The sequence below is a fragment of the Xenopus tropicalis genome, chromosome 2, assembly GCF_000004195.4.
Source record: "Xenopus tropicalis strain Nigerian chromosome 2, UCB_Xtro_10.0, whole genome shotgun sequence".
In the NCBI taxonomy this organism is placed as follows: domain Eukaryota; kingdom Metazoa; phylum Chordata; class Amphibia; order Anura; family Pipidae; genus Xenopus; species Xenopus tropicalis.
In genome coordinates this window covers 34,512,732-34,535,594 of record NC_030678.2, presented here as the reverse complement: position 1 = coordinate 34,535,594, position 22,863 = coordinate 34,512,732, and the positions used below count along the sequence as shown (strand labels likewise).

The window sequence follows — 22,863 nt, the reverse complement described above, 5'->3', positions numbered from 1 at the left end:
GACCGCATCAACGAGCCAGTGCAGTCCCTGATCTGAAGAAAAATTAAATCTGCCCATTTTTGGGTTGGGTAAGCCATTTGGGGGTGCGCATACACAAGCAGATAAGCTGCCAAATTAGTCTAAAGGCCCTGAATCGGCTGCAAAAATTTGCCTGTGTATGGCTACCTTAACTGGAGTGCCTGGCCTGGAAAGGTTTGCTAATCCACACCTGTTTAAGTTACAGTAGTTTTTGCCCAGACAAGTGGGTCTCTAGCAATAGCAAGATGTCTGTTTTGTATTTCTGCATAAACTGAAAAACTAGGTTTATGTTAATTTTGTCCCTAGTTCCAGCTAATCAGTTTTAGACCTGCCACGTGAGTGATACGAGCCATCCGCTTACCGTATTCAAACACATAATCATCCCCTTCCCCCAAAGAGTATAGAAAGAAAATTAAACAGGTTGAGAAAGAAAATGACCATACATTTAGTTGTTTAAAATGAGAGTAAGTGCAAAGAATGACAGAACACAGAGTACCGTGGTGTTATATTGTTTTATCAAATGACATGCACCAATATCTCTAAATAAAAAAATATATGTAAATGTTTGGCAGACTTTTCCCCGATTTAGACTGGGCATGGTAACTTCAAGGTATCTGTTAATTCACAGTCAAAGTCCTCAAAGAGATTGACATCTGGCAGATTTGGTGCCTCTGATTTCCGCATGGACAGAACAAAGGCAACTGGGAACTTCTGGAGAAGAATGGGGTCAAAGGACATGTTTCTGAAAAAGGGGTGATGCTTAAACTGGTGGAGGTAGCGCAGTCTCAGTCGTGGGACTTTGCACAAGAGCTATGCAGGGGATAAGGAAACAAATGCATCTTAGATAGAAATACTGCACGCAGTTATAAAATGCAGCAATGTGCTCAAATTCATCACAGTTCAATCACAATACTTTAAAAAAATCCCCCAACCCAACACTGGACATTTGTAGGTAAAACCATCAGTGGAGTTCTTCAGCCTGACTGGCACATGTACATGGACTGCCCTGCATATATGACAAACACCCTGAGTAGGTGGGCCTTTTAAAGAAGAGGAGCTGGCCCTGGGTGGTGGTGGGGTATCACTGGGGGGACCCTCAAATCAGCACCCTAAAGTTATTTGAACTTTTATTCTCCTTTAAGGAACAGAGGGAGTGGTTTAGATGGATTCAATTTTTTGGCTTCATTCAAAACGTTATTGCTGATAAATTATTTTGATCACTTGTCACTTGTAGTTCCACATCTTATCTAGTTTGGCAGCTATTTCTTCCAACACCCAGGTACCAGTCCTGATTTCCTTTACAGTAAAAAAAAATGTCTGAAATAGACTTTAGTGAACTGCAGCTCTACAGCATCAGTGTTACCTCTCTAGTACTGCAAGGGTTCATTTGAATTTGTCCATCAAATATGAATATTCTGTGGGCTGTAAATGGAAAAAATGAATACTCTGACAGTAGCCATTTTTGTAATGGGTCTCCCATTAATGCCTTTCCCTCAGACCTGTGCCGGGATACAAAATAAGCCCTGGCATTTCAAGTACACAGAGGCGCAAAGAGCCCCCCACCAGTGCTATAAAGAGTTACTGTCTATGGCATCTAACAGCAGCCCCTCTGGGCTTGCTTTCTCTGAACTTTTTCTGAATAACATTCGTCACTGCTTAAGTATATTCTGACTGTCTGTTCCATTAACAAGATGTATTTGGTATTGTATATTATCTTTTACAGCAGTACTGAATCTTTGGTAAGAATTACCTCTTTTAAAAGGTGGGAGAGTCCATGGCTGAAGTGCTCAGGCATATCGTAGGATGCTTGGCTGACTCTCTCTAGCATGCTTACATGGTCCCTTTCAGGAGCAACAGGAAACTGTAAGAAAGCAGACAGCACCCCTATATAATATAGCACCAGCTGTTTCTGCTGAATGTTGAATGAAAAGTCAAAAGTTATACCTTTCCAGTAGCCAGAGCAAACAACAGCACACCTAGGGACCACCAGTCAGCTGAATGGTTATAAGGACCACCAGAGAGGACTTCAGGGGCTAGAAAAACATGAAAAGGACATTTGAGATAACTTTTTTAAAGGAGGTTCACTTTCTAAATGTTTGGGTATATATTACTACTCAATTTCCCCATAGTCTTTACAGTTGGCAGTTCTTCTCCAGCTCACTTATCTGTGTAGGCTTTTGGCACCTATTCAGCCTTCAGCACTGATATAACCAGTGTTTTCGTCCTGGTACTTAGATGCCATTGAAGCTTTTTAAAAAACCAAGAACATTTCAGTATCCCCTTAAGTAAAACAATATTCTCCCATATCTTTCCTTTATGAACCCAAATCTGTTCAGCTTGACTGCAAATACTCTATATTAGTTCTTTTTTAAGATGCAGAATGTTAGAAGCCAAGCTACATACACCCATATTGAATACTATCATATCTAGAATGCCTGACTTAATGGTAAGTAGCCAATTCTATCAGGGTTTTTTGTGTATGTGGGGGTCTTCTTACCCATATATTGGAGGGTGCCACATATTGTATAGGCATGGTGCCCAAAAGCCAGCTGGCGGGCGAAGCCAAAGTCAGTGAGCTTTAGGTGCCCTAGAAACAAAACCTATAGAGTTACAACAAACCAGCCCATAAATCTTCCAACAACACAAACATTTAGAATCCTCATTTTATTTACCTCTTTCATCCAGGAGTATGTTTTCCATCTGCAATGATATAATATAATCCAGTTACAAAACTAATACCTCAGTAAATATTTATACTGAATGTGACATATATCCTATTGCACATTGTTCTATTCTGAGCACTTGAGCTGTTTATATTAACAGTGCCCCCTGCTGTTTGGCACAGGCAGAATGACAAAAACTCATTTTACTGGAGCAGGAAGCTTCTTTTGGTGTTAAAGGGGTGGTTAACCTTTACAGAAACCTTTATGTTATAGAATGGCCTATTTTATTCAACTTTTTTTCAATTGGTCTAAATTATTTATTTTTTATAGTTTTTGTATAAAATGCCAGCTTTTTTTCACAGTTTCCAGTTTTCAAGTTTGGGTCACTGACCCAGCAGTCAAAAAACTATTGCTCTGTGAGGCAACAATTTTATAGCTATTGTTATGTTTACTACTTATTTTTCTATTCAGGCCCTCTCCTATAAATAGGTCTCAGTCTATCATTCAAATCACTCTCTTGTTGCTAAGTTAATTTAAAGCCTAGCAACCAGCTGAAATTCCAATCTGAAGAGTTGCTAAACAAAAAGTGAAATAATTAAGCAAGTACATATAGTAAAAATAAACACAAATTGCAAATTGTCTCCGAATATTACTCTATACTGTGGGTGCACTGAATGTACTATTATAGGATCTGTTCGAACCCCGAATACTTTGTGAAATAAGCAAATTAGGATTTGGATTTGGTATTCGGCCAAATGAGGGCTAAAGAGAACCATGCGTAAGCGTATGGCAAAAATATTTTTATTCCATGTTTATGTCACATGACTTCAAGGATGTGAATTTGTTTCGGCCAGAAGCATATGTTCGGCTAAATCCAAATCCTGCTAAAAAAGGCTGAATCTTGGCCTAATCCCGAACCAAATCCTGAATTTGGTGCACCCCTACAGTAAAGGTTAACTCATTACAGTAAAGATTAACTCAAAGAACAACACCTTTAAGTGTGACAGAAGCAACAGAATGAGCAGTGAAGTATGAAGAGGCTGCTTCATGCTTCAGTAAAATAAGCCTTGGCTTGCTTGGCCTGGCCCTTGCTGGCTAATAAAGTCTCACAAGTGAGGCTGAAACTGGTTCTTATACACTAACTATAAATAAACTTTAAGCCTTTTTTTTTGCAAGTCCTGTGCTATTCTCCTAAAGGGTATATGTCCCCTTTAAAGACACACACATACACACACATATACATACATACAGACACACACATAAAGACACACATATACATACAGACACACACATACAGACACACACACATACATACATACATACATACATACAGACACACACACACACATATATATATATATATATATATATATATATATATACATACATACATACATACATACATACATACAGACACACACATATATATAATATATATATATATCAAACTCAACAGTAGAAAGCACTCACAGCTACAGCATCAATCAGGTCAGTGATTTATTTCAGCATACCATCTACGCGTTTCGATCACCACAGGATGACGATCCTGTGGTGATCGAAACGCGTAGATGGTATGCTGAAATAAATCACTGACCTGATTGATGCTGTAGCTGTGAGTGCTTTCTACTGTTGAGTTTGATGTATTATTTTTGTCAGCACTCAGCCTGTGCCCGATACTGGTGAGTGCTGATTCTTTGCAAGACTATAATATATATATATATATATATATATATATATATATATATATATATATATATATATATATATACACATACATACAGACACACACACACACACATATATATATACATACATACAGACAGACACACACAGACACACTTTTACCTTAACATCACGGTGTATAATACCCACATCATGGAGGTAGGCTGTGGGGATAAGAGTTCAGGAATCACTTTATTACTCAAGTTGCCTTTATATTTATAAATATAATAAACTTCGATAACACTAAAAATAGCTAGCATTTTGTCTGCTTTATAAGAGAAACCAATACCATAAATATTATTTAAAAATTCAGATTATTCCAGATTCTTTACAGAAACAATTCAATGCCACTGAAATAGTTCTTTGGGTATTCTGTGCAGAATAAATTGCAAAGGCATTTTGGAGAAATTTAGTCACCTGCGGTTGCAGCCTAAAGCAATGATCTCCAACCAGTGGCTCCGGGGCAACATGTTGCTCAGCAATCCCTTGGATGATGCTCCCCATAGCCTCAAACCAGGCGCTAATTTTCTGGCTTGGAAGCAAATGTTGATTGCATAAAACACAGTGTATAGCCAAGCAGAGCCTTCTATATGCTACCAGTCCATAGGGGCTACCAAATAGCCAATTGTAGCTCTTATTTGCACCCCCAGGAACTTTTTCCATGCTTGTGTTGCTCCCCAACAGGTTTTTCATTTGAATGTGACTCATGGGTATAAAAGGTTGGGGATCCCTGGCCTAAAGGATGTTTTCAGCTGATGACCCCAGCAGTTATTCCAGAGCATGTTTACTTAGGCACTTACAGCGGACCTGTCACCTTAAAAAATAATTTCAAATTGTTTTCTATTGTGTTTGTCAAGCAAAATAAACTTTACTTACACTATATAAATTATTTTAATCTTATTTTCTTCAGCCTTGGAATTCACAATTGCAGCAAGCAGGCAGGGGCCATTTTGTGGACACTGTTATCAAAGCAGGCATTGCATCCTGCCAAAATCTTGTTTCTGTGCCAGTATGGGGGAACCTGATACCCATGTCCATGCACTGGTTACACAATTACATGGTGCGAAAGGAGGGGGAATGTGAGGAGGGCAGCAACATCTAAGAAGTTCTGAATTGAAAGTGAAAGTAACTGTCTGCCCCACCTCTATGCCTAAGGCATAGAGGCGGGGCAGGCATTATATGATTGACAGCTGGGATTTAAAAATGCTTTTATAATGGTTATGGATGGCAGGGGAAGGCAACTCGGGGAGATTAGTCGCCCGCGAACTGGGAGTTTTGCCGCGGGCGACTAATCTCCCCGTGTGCCAGAGCCCTAAAGAGTTAAGATAAGCTTTTTAACTAACTTATGTGTGGGGGTTTTTTTTGTTTTTTTTTCTCCTTTTTTCTTCTCTTCCTTTCTCATCTTTTCTTCCTTTATTTCTTTTCCCTACCCTTCAATTATTACTCTATTTTGAGTATAGAGTACAGTTAATAAAAAGTTGTATGGCCTGAAGGCTAGATATATAAGGCGATCAGCATGTAGAAAGGCTATACCCATGTTACATGATTGTTATGTCTATTGTAATTAAGAAATAATAAAAATTGTTAAGATAAGATATGCTAATAAAAACAAGTCACTAATTACACTGCATGTAATTACGTTTTTATTTTGATTGGGACTCCATTCTATGTGTTAGCAGTGGCCTTATATTTGGGACCCTGTGAGAAAGGGATTTCCTGTAATTTCTAACATTTTATTTCCCTCCAATACTGGAATGGGGATTTGCAGTTTGTGGGGGGAGCAGAAATGGAAATCATGACCCATGAGGGAGCCAAGGTCAAGGGTCTTTACCAGGCAGGGTCTGCCCCTCCACAAGCTACACCACTATCTAATAACACTGTTAGCACAGAGGCATAGAGTTTGGACACTATTCCTGATATGACAGTAGAGAACAGTCATTTCCCACACTTACCTAACACTGACACCAACTCTGCACCAAATAGACGCACAATGTCTTCATCAATGCATTTAGAGGAAGACCACAAAGAATAAAGGTCCCCAAAGCTGCAATAGGAACACACTGCAAAAAAAGGAAATAAAAGCATAAAATGAAAAAGGAAAAGACTGACTTCTAATTTTTTATCCATAGTTTTCTAATGTGCTCATAGATGTTGGGGTCCATTTTTCACATTACATGACTGGCTAAGGGCACACATGGGGACCAACCAGTGTCGGACTGGCCCACCAGGATACCAGGAAATCTCCCGGTGGGCCCAGGTGTCAGTGGGCCCTCCTGCCCTTTACCAAATGGCCTGCTATATGGTCATTACCTATTTCTAAATGGAAATGAAGAGGAGAAATAGATGGAAGAATAGATGCTAGCATGTACAGTAAATAAAAGAGACTAGGAGAATAAAGAGGTTGGGCGAGGAAAGGAGGAAAAATAGTTTGGAGAGGGGGCCTATGGTATAAGGTTTTCTGGTGGGCCCCTGGGGTCCCAGTCCAACACTGGACCTGCTCCCCAACTCCTCTCTCATTCCCTCCTCACACGCTCGCATTCAAGACTTTGCAAGGGCTGCCCCCCTTCTCTGGAATTCGCTCCCACAATCTGTCAGATTTCTCCCAATCTCTCTGCCTTCAAAAGATCTCTAAAAATGCATTTATTTAGAGAAGCTTACCCTAATTTAGCTTAACATAACCTCGGTGTGCTGCTAAAAGCAATACCCTGTGCCACATCTCTCACTTTGCTTAACTCTCATCTTGCCCATTCCCACACCTTGTGTCTCAACCCTCTCTCCTTGTAGATTGTAAGCTCTTTTGGGCAGGGCTCTTTTTACCTCTTGTATCAGTTATTAGTTGCGTTACATGTTACTCTGTATGTCCAATGTATGAAACCCACTTATAGTACAGCGTTGTGGAATATGTTGGCACTTTATAAATAAATGTTAATAATAATAAGCTCTTGGGGCATCATTCATGGGCATGGCCTAATGTCTGTCTGTGCAAAGATATAACATAAATGTCAGCGTAGGAATTATAGGAATTTCTCTATATTTCATTACACATAATGGGGCATTAGTTTTAGCCCAGGACACAAATGCTAAAGTGCTTAGTAGCACAAGTGCGTTCCCCTAAGGGCTTACTTAGGCGAAACCGGGTGGACAATGTACTCTGCTCCTCACGCTGAATTTTGGCTGAGCCACTTTATGATTCCTTTAGTAACAGTTTTCCTTTGAGCGGATATTAAAGTACAAGTGTGTATAGCTGACAGAATATTTATCGGCATTTATTCCCTATGTAATACAGCTGCAGTCACTCTGACTAAAAGTGAATCTTGTAAGCTCCTGTTTCTCAATGTTGGACAAGGTACTCGGTGCTGGGAGTATTCAGATTTCAGAAAACATATTAATTTCAGGTTTAAAGGACATGTAAACCCCAATAATACATTTTTGCCTAATAAAAGAAAACTTAATTCTAAGCAACTTTGCAATATACATTCATTACATATTTGTAATGGTTTTTGAGTTATTTGTATATATAATTGCTATTACCCCAGGAAACCGTATATTTTTGAAAAGTACACATTCTGACGAATCCGAAATGGGTAACTATGTCTTCCAACTCCTAAGTACCAAACGGCGATGCTTTACTGAATTTAGTATTTTCTATAAAAAATTAAGAAAATTCTAAAAAATCGCCTCAAACCTTCCACTTTCAAGCACCATATCTCCCACATAACATTAGGTACCAAGAAAACACACCCTAAATATGAAAGCCAAGGGTCCGCTGAACAGTTTGATTCCCATTGTGCATAGGATCACCGATGTATCTGGCATTTAGAGACCCCATAAGGAAGTTAGTGCATACAAAGTGTATATGCTGCAATTTAAGCTACCGGCATGTACATTATGTGCCATAAGACCCCCTAACACTATGGAGACCCTAGAAAACTATACATTTTCCGAAAGTACACATTCTGACAAAACAAAAATAAATACATCATTTTACTGCAAACTACCAAACTACAAAGCTATGCTAAACAGAATGGTTTTTATGACATTTCTGAAAATCGTCACAAAGTTTGCATTTTAACCTCATTATGTACCCCCACATTTTGTAATGTATCAACATAAAACTTTCTAAATATGAACACCAGGGGTCTACTGAACAGTTTGATGCCCTATATCCATATATTGGCCAAACTATGTGGTGTACAGGGGCACCCAAGTAAAAATAGTGCATATGAATTTTCACATAAGATGTGAGAGCATGTGCATTATGTGCCATAAGACCCCCTAACAGTACGGAGACCCTAGAAAATATATTTTCCGAAAGTACGCATTCTGACAAAACAAAAGTAGGTAAATACAACTTTCTACTGAAAACTATCAAACTACAAAGCTAAACAGAATGGTTTATGTGACATTTCTAAAATTGTCACAAAGCTTGCCCCATTATGTACCCCCCATTTAGTAACGTACCAACATAAAACACTCTAAGTATGAACGCCAGGGGTCTACTGAACAGTTTGGTAAATCTGTCCATGTGCAAAGACAAGTACTGTATATACTCGAGTATAAGCCTAGTTTTTCAGCACCCAAAATGTGCTGAAAAAGTCACCCTCGGTTTATATTCGAGTCGGGTGCCATGGGTCCCTCCAGACTAGCACCCTCTGTCCTTTGTGTGCAAATTAGGCCACCTGCAACCAGACCCTCCAGTGCCCTGGCCTAGGCTCCCACTAGCAATACTTATTCCCCCTTACATGCAATGAGCGTTGGGTAGTACTCGGTTTATTTCTTTGAAATAAATATTGAATAACATATACCCCACTGATGCCTCAATTAAAATGTCATTTTATTGGTATTTATTTTGATTATTAAAACTTAGCAGTAGCTGCTGCATTTCCAACCCTAGGCTTTTACTCGAGTCAATAAGTTTTTCCAGTTTTCTTAGGTAAAATTAGGTACCTCGGCTTATATTCGGATCGGCTTATACTTGAGTATATACGGTAATAAAGAACAATGTGAAATGCAATAAATTGATAAAAATAAAAAAAAATCACTAAAATCATTTTTTTTTTTGCCTAATAATATCTGCGGTCAGAATAACAGTTTGAGTATTTTGGCTTGGGCAAATAAGTTTTACAGACAAAGTCAAGCGAACAACAACTATGCATAACTGAAAATGCAATAAAATGGCTAAAAATGCAATAAAATACCTAAAAATGCACCAAAATCACAGAAAATGTAGTAGAAACACCAAAATAATACACGAAAGGTATTGCGCAGTACAGTTAGCCCTGGGGGCTCTGGCGTTTGAAACAGTGTAACACAAGCAGCAGACTGACAGACCTGACTTGCTGGAGGAGCCTGGCACTTGCAACATTGTTTAAAAAGTAACAACCAGGAGTTCAGCAAATGCTGCTTTCAATAGCAATTACATATACAAACTAGAAAAGTAAGTTTGAGAACAAACTTCATGTTGGGTTGAAAAACATGAAGTCACTGAATGGGCTCCGCCCACTTTCTCTAACCTTGGGCCACAGTTATATAGTAAAAACCACTGTGCAAAGTTTGGGGACCCTGGTTTTAATAGTGTCTGGAAATGGATTGGCTGTTGGTGGCTCCGCCCACTTGTTCTAACCCTGAATATGTAGTCAGCCAGTGACTGACTGTGCAAAGTTTGGGAACCCAGACATAAATAGTGTGAGAAAAGCAGCATTTTAAATTTACACAAAAGAAATTCAATAGGTGAAGTCTGATTCGCTGTTGGTGGCTCCACCCATAAAAATGCAGTCCCCTAGTGGCCCTGGTGTTAATACTGTGAGAATGGCAGCAGGTTGAATTTCCCCATTGAAAATCAATCAAAATCTGATTGGCTGTTTGTGGCCCCACCCACTTTTTCTAACCGCAGTTACTAGGTGACTAGCTCTGCAAAGTTTGGAGACATTAGTATTAATATTTAAAGAATAGCAAGAGTTTAAATTTAAACATATGAAGTCTATAGGTGAAATCTGATTGGCTGTTGTTGGCCCCGCCCACTTTTCTTAACTTGGAACATAGTCACCCAGTGACAAACTGTGCAAAGTTTGGGGACCCTGACATTAAACATGTGAGAATGGCAGCAGTTAAAATTTCCCCACTGAAAACAATGAAAGACATGTGATTGGCTTTTGGCGGCCCCGCCCACTTTCTCTAACCTTGAGTACAAAGTCACCCAGTGACTGACTGTGTAAAGTTTGCGAACTCTGGCATTATACTAATAAAATTCAATAGGTGAAATCTGATTGGCTGTTGGTGGCTCCACCTAGTTTTTCAAAACTAAAACTGCAGTCCCCTAGTGACTAACTGAAAAGTTTGGGGACCCTGGTGTTAATACTGTGAGAATGGCAGCAGGTTGAATTTCCCCATTAAAAGTCAACAGGTAAAATCTGATTGGCTGTTAGTGGCTCCATCCACTTAAAAAAATACCAAACACCTTAAATGCGTAGTCACCCAGTGGGAACCCTGGCAACAAACCAATAAAAATCAATAGGTGAAATCTGATTGGTTGTTGGTGGCTCTGCCCACTTTTCAAAACTTAAACTGCAGTCCCCTAGTGACCAACTGTGAAAAGTTTGGGGACCCCGGTGTTATTATTGTGAGAATGGCAGCAGGTTGAATTTCCCCATTGAAAGTCAATAGGTAAACTCTGATTGGCTGTTGGTGGCTCCACCCACTTTTCCTAACCTTTAACCGCAGTTACCTGGTGCCTAAGTCTGCAAAGTTTGGGGACCCCGGTGTTATTACTGTGAGAATGGCAGCAGGTTGGATTTCCACCAAGTCAATAGGTAAAATCTGATTGGCTGTTCACAGCTCCGCCCACTTTTGGGCATCCAACAATCATCATATTTTCATTCAGGCTGACCCCATGACTGTGTGATTCAAGTTTGGGGAGTGTCGCCTCAAAGCTGTAAGATTGGCAGCAGTTTCAATTTCCCCATTCAAGTCAATGGGTGAAACTTGATTGGCTGTTGTTGGCCCCTCCCACTTTGGGGTCATCCAACAAATGTTGCTGTTTCATTTGTAGTGACCCCATGATTATGTTATTCAAGTTTGGGGGCTGTAGCTTCAAAGCTGTAAGAATGGCAGCAGTTTGAAAATCTTCCCTGTCAAAGTCAATGGGAAAATTGTGGGGTTCGGAGCGGCGCCACAAAAAGATGGGGGGCCTGATCGCTTGGAAAAGCACAAGCAACCTGCTCCACTATAGGGCGAAGAAGTGTGGGGAGTTTGGGTGCTGTACCCCTAAAACTGTAGGAGGAGTAGCATTTAGAAAATGGGGGGCGCTAAGAAGAAACGGAAGAATAAGCCAAAGTGGAAGAACAGTCTGTGGGGTTTCAGCCCAACACAATAACTATTAAAGCTCTAATAATGTTTAACTAATTGATATTGGAAAGTTGCTTCAAATTATGTTTTCTTTTATGAGGCAAAAAAATATTTTTGGGGTTGACATGTCCTTTATGAAAATATACGAATGTAAATTTTTCAGAATATGAACTCCAAAAATATAGATAAATTAGGTAAATTTTGTTGCATGTTGAAATTTCATATTGCAAAACAACCCATATGATAAAAAGGGCCCATTGACAAATGTTTTGCAAAACATTCACTCGAGCCAGTATAGTCCTCCACGACCATGGAGATTATTCATACTGGCTCCCATTCACTCAAGCCAGTATAGTCCTCCACGACCATGGAGATTATTCATACTGGCTTATCACTCACTCACACATTCACACACTAAGGGTAGGGGGATCCTATCTGTATGTTTTTGGAGTGTGGGAGGAAACCGGAGAACCCGGAGGAAACCCACGCAGCCACGGGGAGAACATACACTTAAACTCCTTACAGTGCCCTGGCCAGGATTGAACTCGCGACCAGTGCATCTGTAAGGCGACAGTGCTACCCACTGCGCCACCGTGCTGCCCAGTTACCTTACTGCCCATATAGTAATCTTGTCTTTTCCAGCTCATGATGTCATCAGTGCAGCTTTCAGATAGGGCTACTTGTTCTATGGAGCAACACTGGGGTTGACAGTATCCCAAAATGCAGCCTTTTCTCCTAGTATCTTATTCCCCCTTCCTTTAACTGTATAATGTCAAATATACAATTGGTTTACAATGTGTTTTACTGTTTTAATGAGGGCTGGGCAAGTCCTTTCCCTCTCCCACAAGAAACAGCCATAACTGTAAGTGACAAACAGAACTGTGCAGTAGCAGCAGCCCAAGTGTGTGTTTAGTGGCGCTGCCCCAAACTGGAAGGTTATACTGTGCCCCAATATCAGCAGTTGTCTCATTCCCAGCACTTTTATTTCCACGCAGCTTCTACTGTGTAACAGTCTCCATTAAAGCACTAGCTGTTGGATACTATGGTACGGCCCTCCTCCTGCCAGCAACAACTCCCTTCAACCTTATATTATACATTGGGGGGGAGGGGAAAAACATGACGATTCCTGTCCCAATGCGTCTTGCCCTTTGCAAGATGCCCCCTAAGACCTGATAGTGCCAGACATGATGGGTCTCATCAAAGGCTATTATAATGTGAAAGTTATTTGATCAAATATCCCTGGGTGGTCAGACTGATGTTAGAGGGGTTTCAGCCATTCCCAGATCTCTATAATAACTAAAAACACTGAGACTGTTTGCCAGTGATATGAAGGTGGAGGGAACAATGAAATCTCTTTAATTGTCACCTTGTGCCGAGTTAAGATGGGCAACATATGTTCTGTTCACATGAGCAGGTGGAAAGGGGCTGCATCTGGGCAAACTGATGGGCTGTAGTTACGATTAAACTAAATAAGAGGAGTTTGTTCTGTTTGCCTTTTTTTTTTTTTTATTTGTCCACAACCAGCAGATGTGTTTCCTGCGACAAGCAAATATTTCATTCTGCGCTTATCTGCACTCTTGCACTTTTTTTGACAAATTTTCTACCCCCTACAGATCTGGCAATGACTTTTACTTTTCTTCTAGAAGTCATTGGCCCGTCTATTCATTGGATGGTCAATGTATGTTAAATACTTATCATACCCTGGACATCTGTGTACAATATAAAATAAATGGAAGGATGCCACATATGTAAAAAAAAATCACTGTTTGCCCAGTAGCAGTAACCCATAGCAACCACTAAGATGTTTGCTTTTAAATAGGTGACCAGCAATTCTAAATGCCAATTGGTTGCTATGGGTGATTGCTCCTGGGCAAACTTAGTCACTTTTTTTTTTACATAGCCCCCAGTGTTCTGTCTATTAATGCTCTAAATCAAAATCCTCTTCAGCTTCTAATCCATGCTGCGTGGTGCATTTGCTCTGAAACATTACCTTGCAAACACTACTAATCTTTGTGGCATAGCAAGTTCTTAGTTGATTTATTGTAGAGGATTTAATAAGAAAGTCAGGGACTCTAGTGCAATACTGTAGTAGGTAGAACGGTAGTTTTTAAGGGAATCTGGCATGGGAAAACACACAGATTTCAATGCAGGATTCTATTAACTGATGCTTTTTGAAACGCATATTAAGCATGTTGAACTGGCCAGTGGGTTAGTGTGTAACCAGATAAACACTTCTGTGGACTTTGCCAGTTGCTATTCATAAAGCATGGCCATCAAACTGGGGAGAGAGGAGAGATATTAGGATCCATATTTTCTTTTCTGAAGCCAGAACTTAGAAGCAGATTCAAAAAGCATTGCAGCCTAGTTATTATTATTATTATTATTAACATTTATTTATAAAGCGCCAACATATTCCGCAGCGCTGTACAATAAGTGGGTTTTATACATTGGACATACAAAGTAACATATAAAGCAATACAAAACCAATACAAGAGGTGACAAGGGCCCTGCCCAAAAGAGTTTACAATCTACAAGGAGAAAGGGTTGAGACACAAGGTGTGGGAATGGGCATGACCAGAGTTGTGAGAGGTGTGGCACAGGGTATTGCTAAACTAGATTAGGGTAAGCTTCTCTAAATAAATGCGTTTTAAGAGATCACTTGAAGGCAGAGAGATTGGGAGAAAGTCTGACAGATTGTGGGAGAAAATTCCAGAGAAGGGGGGCAGCCCTTGCAAAGTCTTGAATGCGAGCGTGTGAGGGGGGAATGAGAGAGGAGTTGAGGAGCAGGTCAGTAGAGGAGCATAACAAGCGGGTTGGATGGTACCTAGAGATGAGTTCAGAGATGTAGGGTGGGGCAGAGTTATGAACTGCTTTGAATGTGAGAGTCATTAGTTTTAATTTTATCCTGGATGGTAGGGGAAGCCAGTGCAGGGATTGGCCGAGTGGCACGGCAGAGGAGGAGCGGTTGGAGAGGTGTATGAGCCTGGCAGCAGTATTCATTATGGACTGGAGTGGGGACAGTCTTTGGAGGGGAAGGCCAGTTATCAGGGAGTTACAGTAGTCCAGGCGAGATATTATAAGAGAGTGAATAAGAATTTTGGTGATAAATGATCGTATTTTGGAAATATTTCTTAGGTGAATGATGTGGTAAGTGATTGGATATGAGGAGTGAAGGACAGGGCAGAATCAAGGATAACCCCAAGGCACCGGGCCTGGGAAGATGGGGTGATGGTAGAATTGTTAACCGTTATAGATACCTCGGGAACAATGTGGGCGTTGGATGGGGGAAAGAGAACCAATTCAGTCTTAGAGAGGTTTAATTTAAGGTAACGCTGGGACATCCAAGTGGAGATAGCGGACAGGCAGGAAGAGACGCGAGTTAGAAGCTCTGGGTTGAGATCAGGAGAGGAAAGATAGATCTGAGTATTGTCAGCATAGAGGTGGTACTGAAAGCCAAAAGAATAGATTAATTTACCAAGTGAGGAGGTATAGAGAGAAAATAGTAAGGGGCCCAGGACAGAGCCTTGAGGAACCCCGACAGAAAGAGGCAAGGGAGAAGATGATTCCCCATTGTAAGAGACACTGAAGGATCGATCTGAGAGATAAGATGAAAACCAGGATAAGGTAGTGTCACGAAGGCCAAGAGAGCGGAGAGTCTGGAGGAGAAGAGGGTGATCTACAGTGTCAAAAGCAGCAGAGAGATCGAGAAGTATTAGTAGCGAGTAGTGTTTTTTGGCTTTAGCCGATAGGAGGTCATTTGTTAGTCGGGTTAGAGCAGTTTCGGTGGAGTGTAGGGGATCCAGGAGGTTATCGTCAGAGAGTAATAGTGTCAGTCGGTTGTAGACTAGGCGCTTGAGCAGTTTGTACTTCTCTTTGTAATGGCTGCTAAATTGCTATTTGATACAAGTCTCTCTAGTTAGAAAGTATTTGCTGCCCCTTACCGTAACCCTTTGCCTCCACTGTACTTTGAAGACAATGTTTCTGGCTGTAAGGTTTGACATCTAGAAACAGACATTACTTTTCATGAATTGTTACTAATGCACTTTAAAACACATTGTAGTGGGCACCCAGAAAGCTAAAGTACAGGAGTATACATCTCTATTCAATAGATGCAATTAGAGACTAAGCTCTCCCCTGGCTTCCCCTACCATCCAGGATGAAATTCAAACTCATGACTCTTACATTCAAAGCAGTTCATAACTCTGCCCTACCCTACATCTCTGAACTTATCTCTAGAGACCAAGCGACCCGCTTGTTATGCTCCTCTACTGACCTACTCAGTGTCAGACTGGCCCACCAGGATACCAGGAAATCTCCCGGTGGGCCCAGGTGTCAGTGGGCCCTCCTGCCCTTTACCAAATGGCCTGCTATATGGTCATTACCTATTTCTAAATGGAAATGAAGAGGAGAAATAAATGGAAGAATAGATGCTAGCATGTACAGTAAATAAAAGAGACTAGGAGAATAAAGAGGTTGGGCGAGGAAAGGAGGAAAAATAGTTTGGAGAGGGGGCCTATGGTATAAGGTTTTCTGGTGGGCTCCTGGGGTCCCAGTCCAACACTGGGACCAACTTGCCCTGTCTTTTGCCATAATTCATCCTTCTCCCCAGAAGTGATCCAATTCTACCATTAGGTAAGGACTCAAAAACAGAAAATATATATTTAGCTGTGTACAAGCATCACAACAGGTTCTGCACACAATATTATTTATATATATATATATATATATATATATATATATATACACACACACATACATTGCAGAATGGTGCACTCCTAAGACAATGAAAGACACTGACAAATTCTGGGGGAACCGCAGCCCCCCCCCCTTCCCCCACCCTGGTTCCAATGCCTATGGTTACATGACTAATGCTCATACTAACAGAAGGCAATACACTCATGGGAGAATCAACAGGTTGCTGCGTGACTCACTTATATACAGATGGCGCTGTCCCTGCCAGCTCTCCCCAAAGCCCTGGATAAAGGGATGCTTGACGTGCCGCTGGTGTAAAAGGAAAATAATCCTGATCAGTTTTTATTTGGCTTATGCGAATGTGCAAATGCATCCTGTGTCACTAGGAGATCTGTGGCTGATAAGCAACAATAATAAGATTAGGAAGACAACCTACCTGTATGCTAACCTCCTCTTTACACTGCTTCAGTGTGTTACGGCGAAGGATCTCTCCTTTGGGTAAAACCTGAAACACATATGGCTTTCTTGTTATATTGTAAGGTGCTGTGCACTACAACTATACCCCCTAAAAGGGAACCTTATGAACCTAATGAAAGACTATATTTTGGCTAACTTGCCACTCCAATGGGGGAAATGCATTTGTTTATGATAGCTACTATTTTACTCTTTATGTACCACTTTCCACTGTACAATCTTGTTGGTTCTGGGTCTCTTTTTCATTTATACAGCAATGCGTGTGTTCTGACAGCATACAACTTACAGTATGAAACAATTACATTTATAAGGCTGTGTATAAATACACTCTAATACAGGATATGCAATAGAATCAAAAATGCAGGTATACAATCTATTATAATATAATAAGATGATACCTTGTTACTGTTAACTTGTCCTCGATGTTTAGATTTTTTTAATAGTAAAACATGGTTGATATTACAGACAGACCCATTATATATAAAATAAAACCCAAGTTCTTAGGGGCTCAGGACAACAGATCCTATACCTGTACACAAAACCTATCCAATTATGAAATCAGGAAATACACTTTTCTGTACAGAGATACGTGTGAAGCTGTTTTCACTGATTGATACACACATTACAAAACGTTTTAACCCACAAACTCTTTTTATTAATGTCCCTATTATCAGTGCAAAGCGAGTCTCACATTTTTAGCCTGTTACCTTTACTGCAAAGACCTTCTGCTGTGAGCAGTCTAACACTTTCAGAACCGGTCCGAGTGATCCTTTTGCAACACATCCCAGAATCTACAGCAGAGAAAAAAAACAAGGAAAATGTATCCATCCAACCAACAGCCAAAAGCACCTTATGTTGTTGCTCTGTGGTACTTGGATGCCCATTAGTAAATAGTTGAGAATGTGTGGATTTGTAATGCTGCCAGTGGTTCAGGAGATTATTAGTAAGGTGATAATTCAGGCAAATGTATGTTCTTATTTTTATTCAACTTGAAAGGAGGGGTATAACATTGGGGCCCCCTCCTTGGAGTGATTTTTCCCGATTTCATGTGCATGACAGGTTACTCACAGGCCCGAAATGGCTTGTGTGCCTGGTTTGCGCTTTGTGGGTTTTCCTGGGTATTTCACTTCCCTTCCGTATTTTGCTTGTCACCATGGGGGGTTTTAATCAACAGGTTTGTGCCTATAGCTTAGCCCTCATAGGGGTGGAAATAACCTCCTAGTGATTTCTTACCTACAATCGGTAATAAGGAAAGGAACATTAACAGAGTTGGACTGGGGGATGCAGCGCCCCAGGGGCCCCTGCACCCTCCAAGGTGCCCGTGCCGACCACGGCACTCTGCCAACCCCAGAGTGTTGCTGATAATATTAACAGAGTCCAATATAGTAACCCCCTGTGACAACTTTGAAGGCCTAAATAATTTCTGCTATAGAGATTCTAAAACTTTGGGCTAGTGTAGTAAGTTCAATATATAAAATATGGCATTTCTATATACATTTGTTTTTGGTTCTCCTTTAACACAATTTTAAACAGTTAATATTTAACTGCCATAAAAGAAACATGCTAGATCTATCATGTGACCATATTTAAAACAGTGGCTCATCAATTTTATTCTGCAAATTCTAATTTGTGTTTAACATAAGTGCTGTCTGGGTATTATGGAGCTGAAGCAAGGTGACTGTAATACAGATATTTCAAAAGCCTTTGTGACCTTTTAAGGGGGGCCCCAAACAGGGAACCCAAGAGTCCTAAAATTCTCTTCTCTATTTTCTCTATGTATTGACACAAAAAGCTTGCCAATAACAAAATACCTTTAAATGTGCCTGTCCTGTAATAGACCAAACAGGGAACTCAGGCAGGAATAAGGTGATACATTGAGACAAAGGTTGATCAGTTATTTTCTTCTCCTCTGCGCCAGTGGCCTGTGTTGGCTTCAACCTTTCATTTACTGTCCAGCCCGTAGCCCACAGCCGTTCCAATCCAGATGCAACCAAACTTTTATCGTTCAGTAGATTTTTCCATGGACGAATCCATAGGTTGGTTGACAAGGGAGAGCCACCCTATAACACACATAGCGAGTGAGAGATAAAAGTTGGATCTGTGCACAAGTACCATCTTACCCATTTCAGGTAGTATATATTTCCTTTATGGAAAGTAAAAATATTACAGAGTTTTTAAAAGTTTTTAAAAAATGCTCAGAAGAGACTGTACAGAATGCACCACAAGCAAGTGGAAAAGCACCATATAGGGGGAATCTCTCATGAGTCACATCACGTGTGATACCAAAACGTAACCCACTATTGCTTTATGTGTTTTAGATTTAGTAACCAGAAGATTGGGCAGACTGTGGGCAGGAGAATGCTACACATCTCTAATAATGTAATAAACCTGTAATGTTTAGCAATTTTACATTCATTTGTTTTGAGGGATTTCATTTAATGATTGCTTTCATAAACACATATAAATGTAAGGGTGATAGTCATCAAAGTGTATTTATTAGGAGGGATTTATATACAAAAGTCTCATTATTGTGTTTCACATAATTGGCATTGATAGCAGCGTGGCCAAGTATTACTGGAGCCCTGTGGGGTAGCATTTACCCAAAAAGGATAACAAAGCAACTATTACAGCTCTGCAGGATCACTCTGCAACTGTTAGGTTTGCACACTAAATTAGCAGATGGAGCCAGTGTGCTGAGTAACTATACATGAACTGAAAAAAATGCAAGAATAGGCATAGTCACAAATCTGAAAATAGAGTCCGTATAACAGACCGAAGGTCAAGGGTGGGCAGCAGACAAACAGGGATCAACAAGGGCCGAGGCCAACTAGGAGGGTAAGGACTAGGGTTGCCACCTCTCCTGCCGGGAACTCTGGGCAGGGAGGCGGGGTGTGATGCCACACCATCACAATTTTTCCAAATTGGGAAACCTGGTCAAAACTGGCAGGTGACAACCCTAGTAAGGACAAGAACAGGAACTGGAACTCAGTATCCGGACAGGAAAAGGAACAACTCGGGCACAGGAACACAAAGCAGAATGGCCAACGGCTCAACCTGGAGGCTGCCAGAAAACACCAGGTCCCTGCTTTGAATTCAGGGAGTTCCTGACACCAATATTGTGGTCTCGACCCAGCAGCACAGGTTGCTCAATATTTAGAAGGCCACTAATAGGTCCATCTGTGCTACTGAATGATCCACCTGTATTACTGGTTATTATTTGTGCTTCTGATTGATCCTCCAACACAGATGGAGAGTGCTGAGGGCAGGCTTGAGAGCTCATGGTGTAGTGGGCAGAACAATAAGCAACACACTCTGTTACACAGCCCTGGGGCATATTCATCAGCAGTGGGACATGGTTTGCTGCTATCTATATTTTGCAAAAAAAAGAGGTAATTGACCTGCAAATGAATGTTTAGTGTGATGTGGACTGTGACATTCTGATACAATTTGAAGTATTGAATTTTTTGTTCTGCAACTCTTAATTTTGGAATTTCAGCTGCTATTTTATTACTAGAGTCCAAGGGGCCTCACAGTTCAATAGGTTTTTGGATTCAAGCTGGAAAAAGGCAGAAGAGGAAGGCAAATAATTCAAAAAATATAAAAAGCTTAATAGTAAAATTAAAACACAAATATATATATATTTATCGCACTATAAGTTAATTTGAAGGTGAACTACGCCTGTAGTGAAGAGCATCTTCCCCACACGAGAGTCAGAGATGGCAACTAGGGTTCAAAATGACTAACCATTATTTACTTGACCTTATTTTATAGTGTGAATAGGAATTTGGTTTTAATAATCTATTATTGTATTATCACCCTAATGACATAGGGTTAGGTAACCTCTCTGGGGCAAAACCTTAATTCACCATGGCCCCTGGGGAGAATAATCACCTGTGGCTAAATCTTGGTGACTAATCTCCCTGAAATGCCTTCCAACCAGCAATAAGGTAATTGCCTGTGGGAAGACATACACATACAGTATTGAATCCACGTCCTGCATGGCTAATTAGCAATTAACTTAGATTCATGCTGTAGACTGAATTAATTTAAGTGCAGCCCTGCAGAATGCATCTAAATGATAACTAGCCATACAGGATGTGGATTCAGTATGCGGCTGGTATTTAAGGGGTAAGGTGGCAACCCTATTATTCACCCTGGTATATTTACCACGGGAGACATTTACCTCCCCATGGGCCATGGCCCTAACCAAGAAATATAAACCACCAACAAGCTCGGAATATTCATTATTCGTTAAATCATTCACAGTGCTTCCTAATGGACCTCAGTTATTTTTCACCCATATTAACATGAGACTTCTAGTTTCTATTGGGTTTTTCTAAAGGCATCAATCATTATCCAGAATGAAATCCCAGAATTATATCTTCACGCCTAATTAAGACCCTAAACCCTTTGGATATCTGGTGGTTTAAACACGACAGAATGTGGCCCTTGGGTGCTGGAGCAGAAGCAAGAGAGAAAACTAGGAAACAAGAGATGCCTAAATGCCTCAGGACACCAAACACCTCCAGTGACATAGCATTCTGTATAAAGGCATTGTATGGAATAACAGAATCAGCGAGGGCTTATGCACACATATGTACTGAATTAACAGCACCACATACAAACTATATTAGTTTAATTAATATATATCCTCACCTTGGTGTCACTGCTTGCTGCCCCCATCTCCAGCACTCCAGCCACAGTACCTCCATGCAACACAAGTTGTTTCCCTGCATGCTTCAGCTTCTGAGCTCCCTTTTGGTCACATGGCTGCTTAATCTGCTTTTGATTCACGTCTGACAAACAACTTTAATCTGCTCCTAAGCACTACTCGTTATTAATGCATGCCCATCAAGTGCAATACATTTTGGGAATGAATAAGATAATAAACCAAGCTGATTTAAATATGTATTTCACGTGTTAGTTAGATTTTAATTTATTTCCTTCCTCTTTGGCCTCTTTCAATCTTTCAAATGGTAGTCATTGACTCCAACCAAAACACTCTGTGTGGCTACAATTTTATTGTTATTGTTAGTTTTTATTATTTATCTTTCTAAGCAGTCCCCTTTCCTATTCATCTTCCAGTCTCTCACTCAAACTACTGTCTGGTTGCTAGGGTACATTGGGCCATAGTAATCACATAGCTGCTAAAATTCCAAACTGCAGAGCTCCTGACTAAAAGGCTAAATAAATACATAAGACCACATGAAGTTTGTCTTGGAATATCACTGTCATACAAAAATTGATTGAACTTTAAACTACCCCTGTAGTTCAATGCAATGCTCACCAGTCACATCAGAATAGAGGCATGCTGGTTAATCCTAGTGTAATCCCTAGTAGCCCAAGATAACCTGGACTATAAAAAATATTTATATTTAAGCAAGCCAAAGGACTAATACCCAACTGTCTAGGGAAATGCTGCGAGGACAATCATACCATGCCACATAGTGCCAGATAATTTTTCAACAGTTAAGGGCCACAAAAATGCTAAAAAGTAGATGAACATATTTGTATAATTAGAATGTACAATTAAAAGATAAGTTACAAGGAAATCCATGATCTGTCTTCTCTACACTTCTGCAAAGTGACCTGACCATCCACATATGTGGCCATTTTGCTTTGATATCATAAGTACTTTGGCACTTTCCACCCTCTCCATGCCCGCTTAAAGGAGAAGGAAAGGCTAGTAAAGAGTTCATCTCAAGCTGCAGGCATTCCTTCAGTTCTCTCAATACTGCCCTTAAGTCTCCCCATATTTCTCCTGTTCAGATGATCAGAAGCCAAACAGGAAGAAAAAACGCTGAGCTGTGTAAAGAAAGTTCCCATAATGCCTCACTTCTGCACAGACACCCAGACCAAGTGTACATGCTCAGTTAGTAAGACTATGAGGAAGCTTCCTGCTGATTGGCTCAGACCCACATTCCTAAGCGGGGGGGGGTGAGTTCTTAGC

The 22,863-nt window shown here is 40.5% G+C and overlaps 1 protein-coding gene across 1 annotated transcript; it reads right to left on the bottom strand.

The window, feature by feature from the left end:
- Positions 1 to 511: 511 nt before the first annotated feature.
- rskr (ribosomal protein S6 kinase related) lies at positions 512 to 21,930 on the bottom strand. The gene is made up of 12 exons (XM_002937626.5): positions 21,570 to 21,930; positions 18,725 to 18,973; positions 17,621 to 17,704; positions 16,876 to 16,944; positions 16,679 to 16,748; positions 6,356 to 6,463; positions 4,527 to 4,567; positions 2,691 to 2,718; positions 2,516 to 2,605; positions 1,963 to 2,051; positions 1,769 to 1,879; positions 512 to 828 (listed from the first exon to the last, which is right to left on the bottom strand). Exons 1-12 carry the CDS (start codon positions 21,594 to 21,596, stop codon positions 604 to 606), a joined length of 1,191 nt encoding a protein of 396 aa, XP_002937672.2. The 5' UTR covers positions 21,597 to 21,930; the 3' UTR covers positions 512 to 603.
- Positions 21,931 to 22,863: the final 933 nt, after the last annotated feature.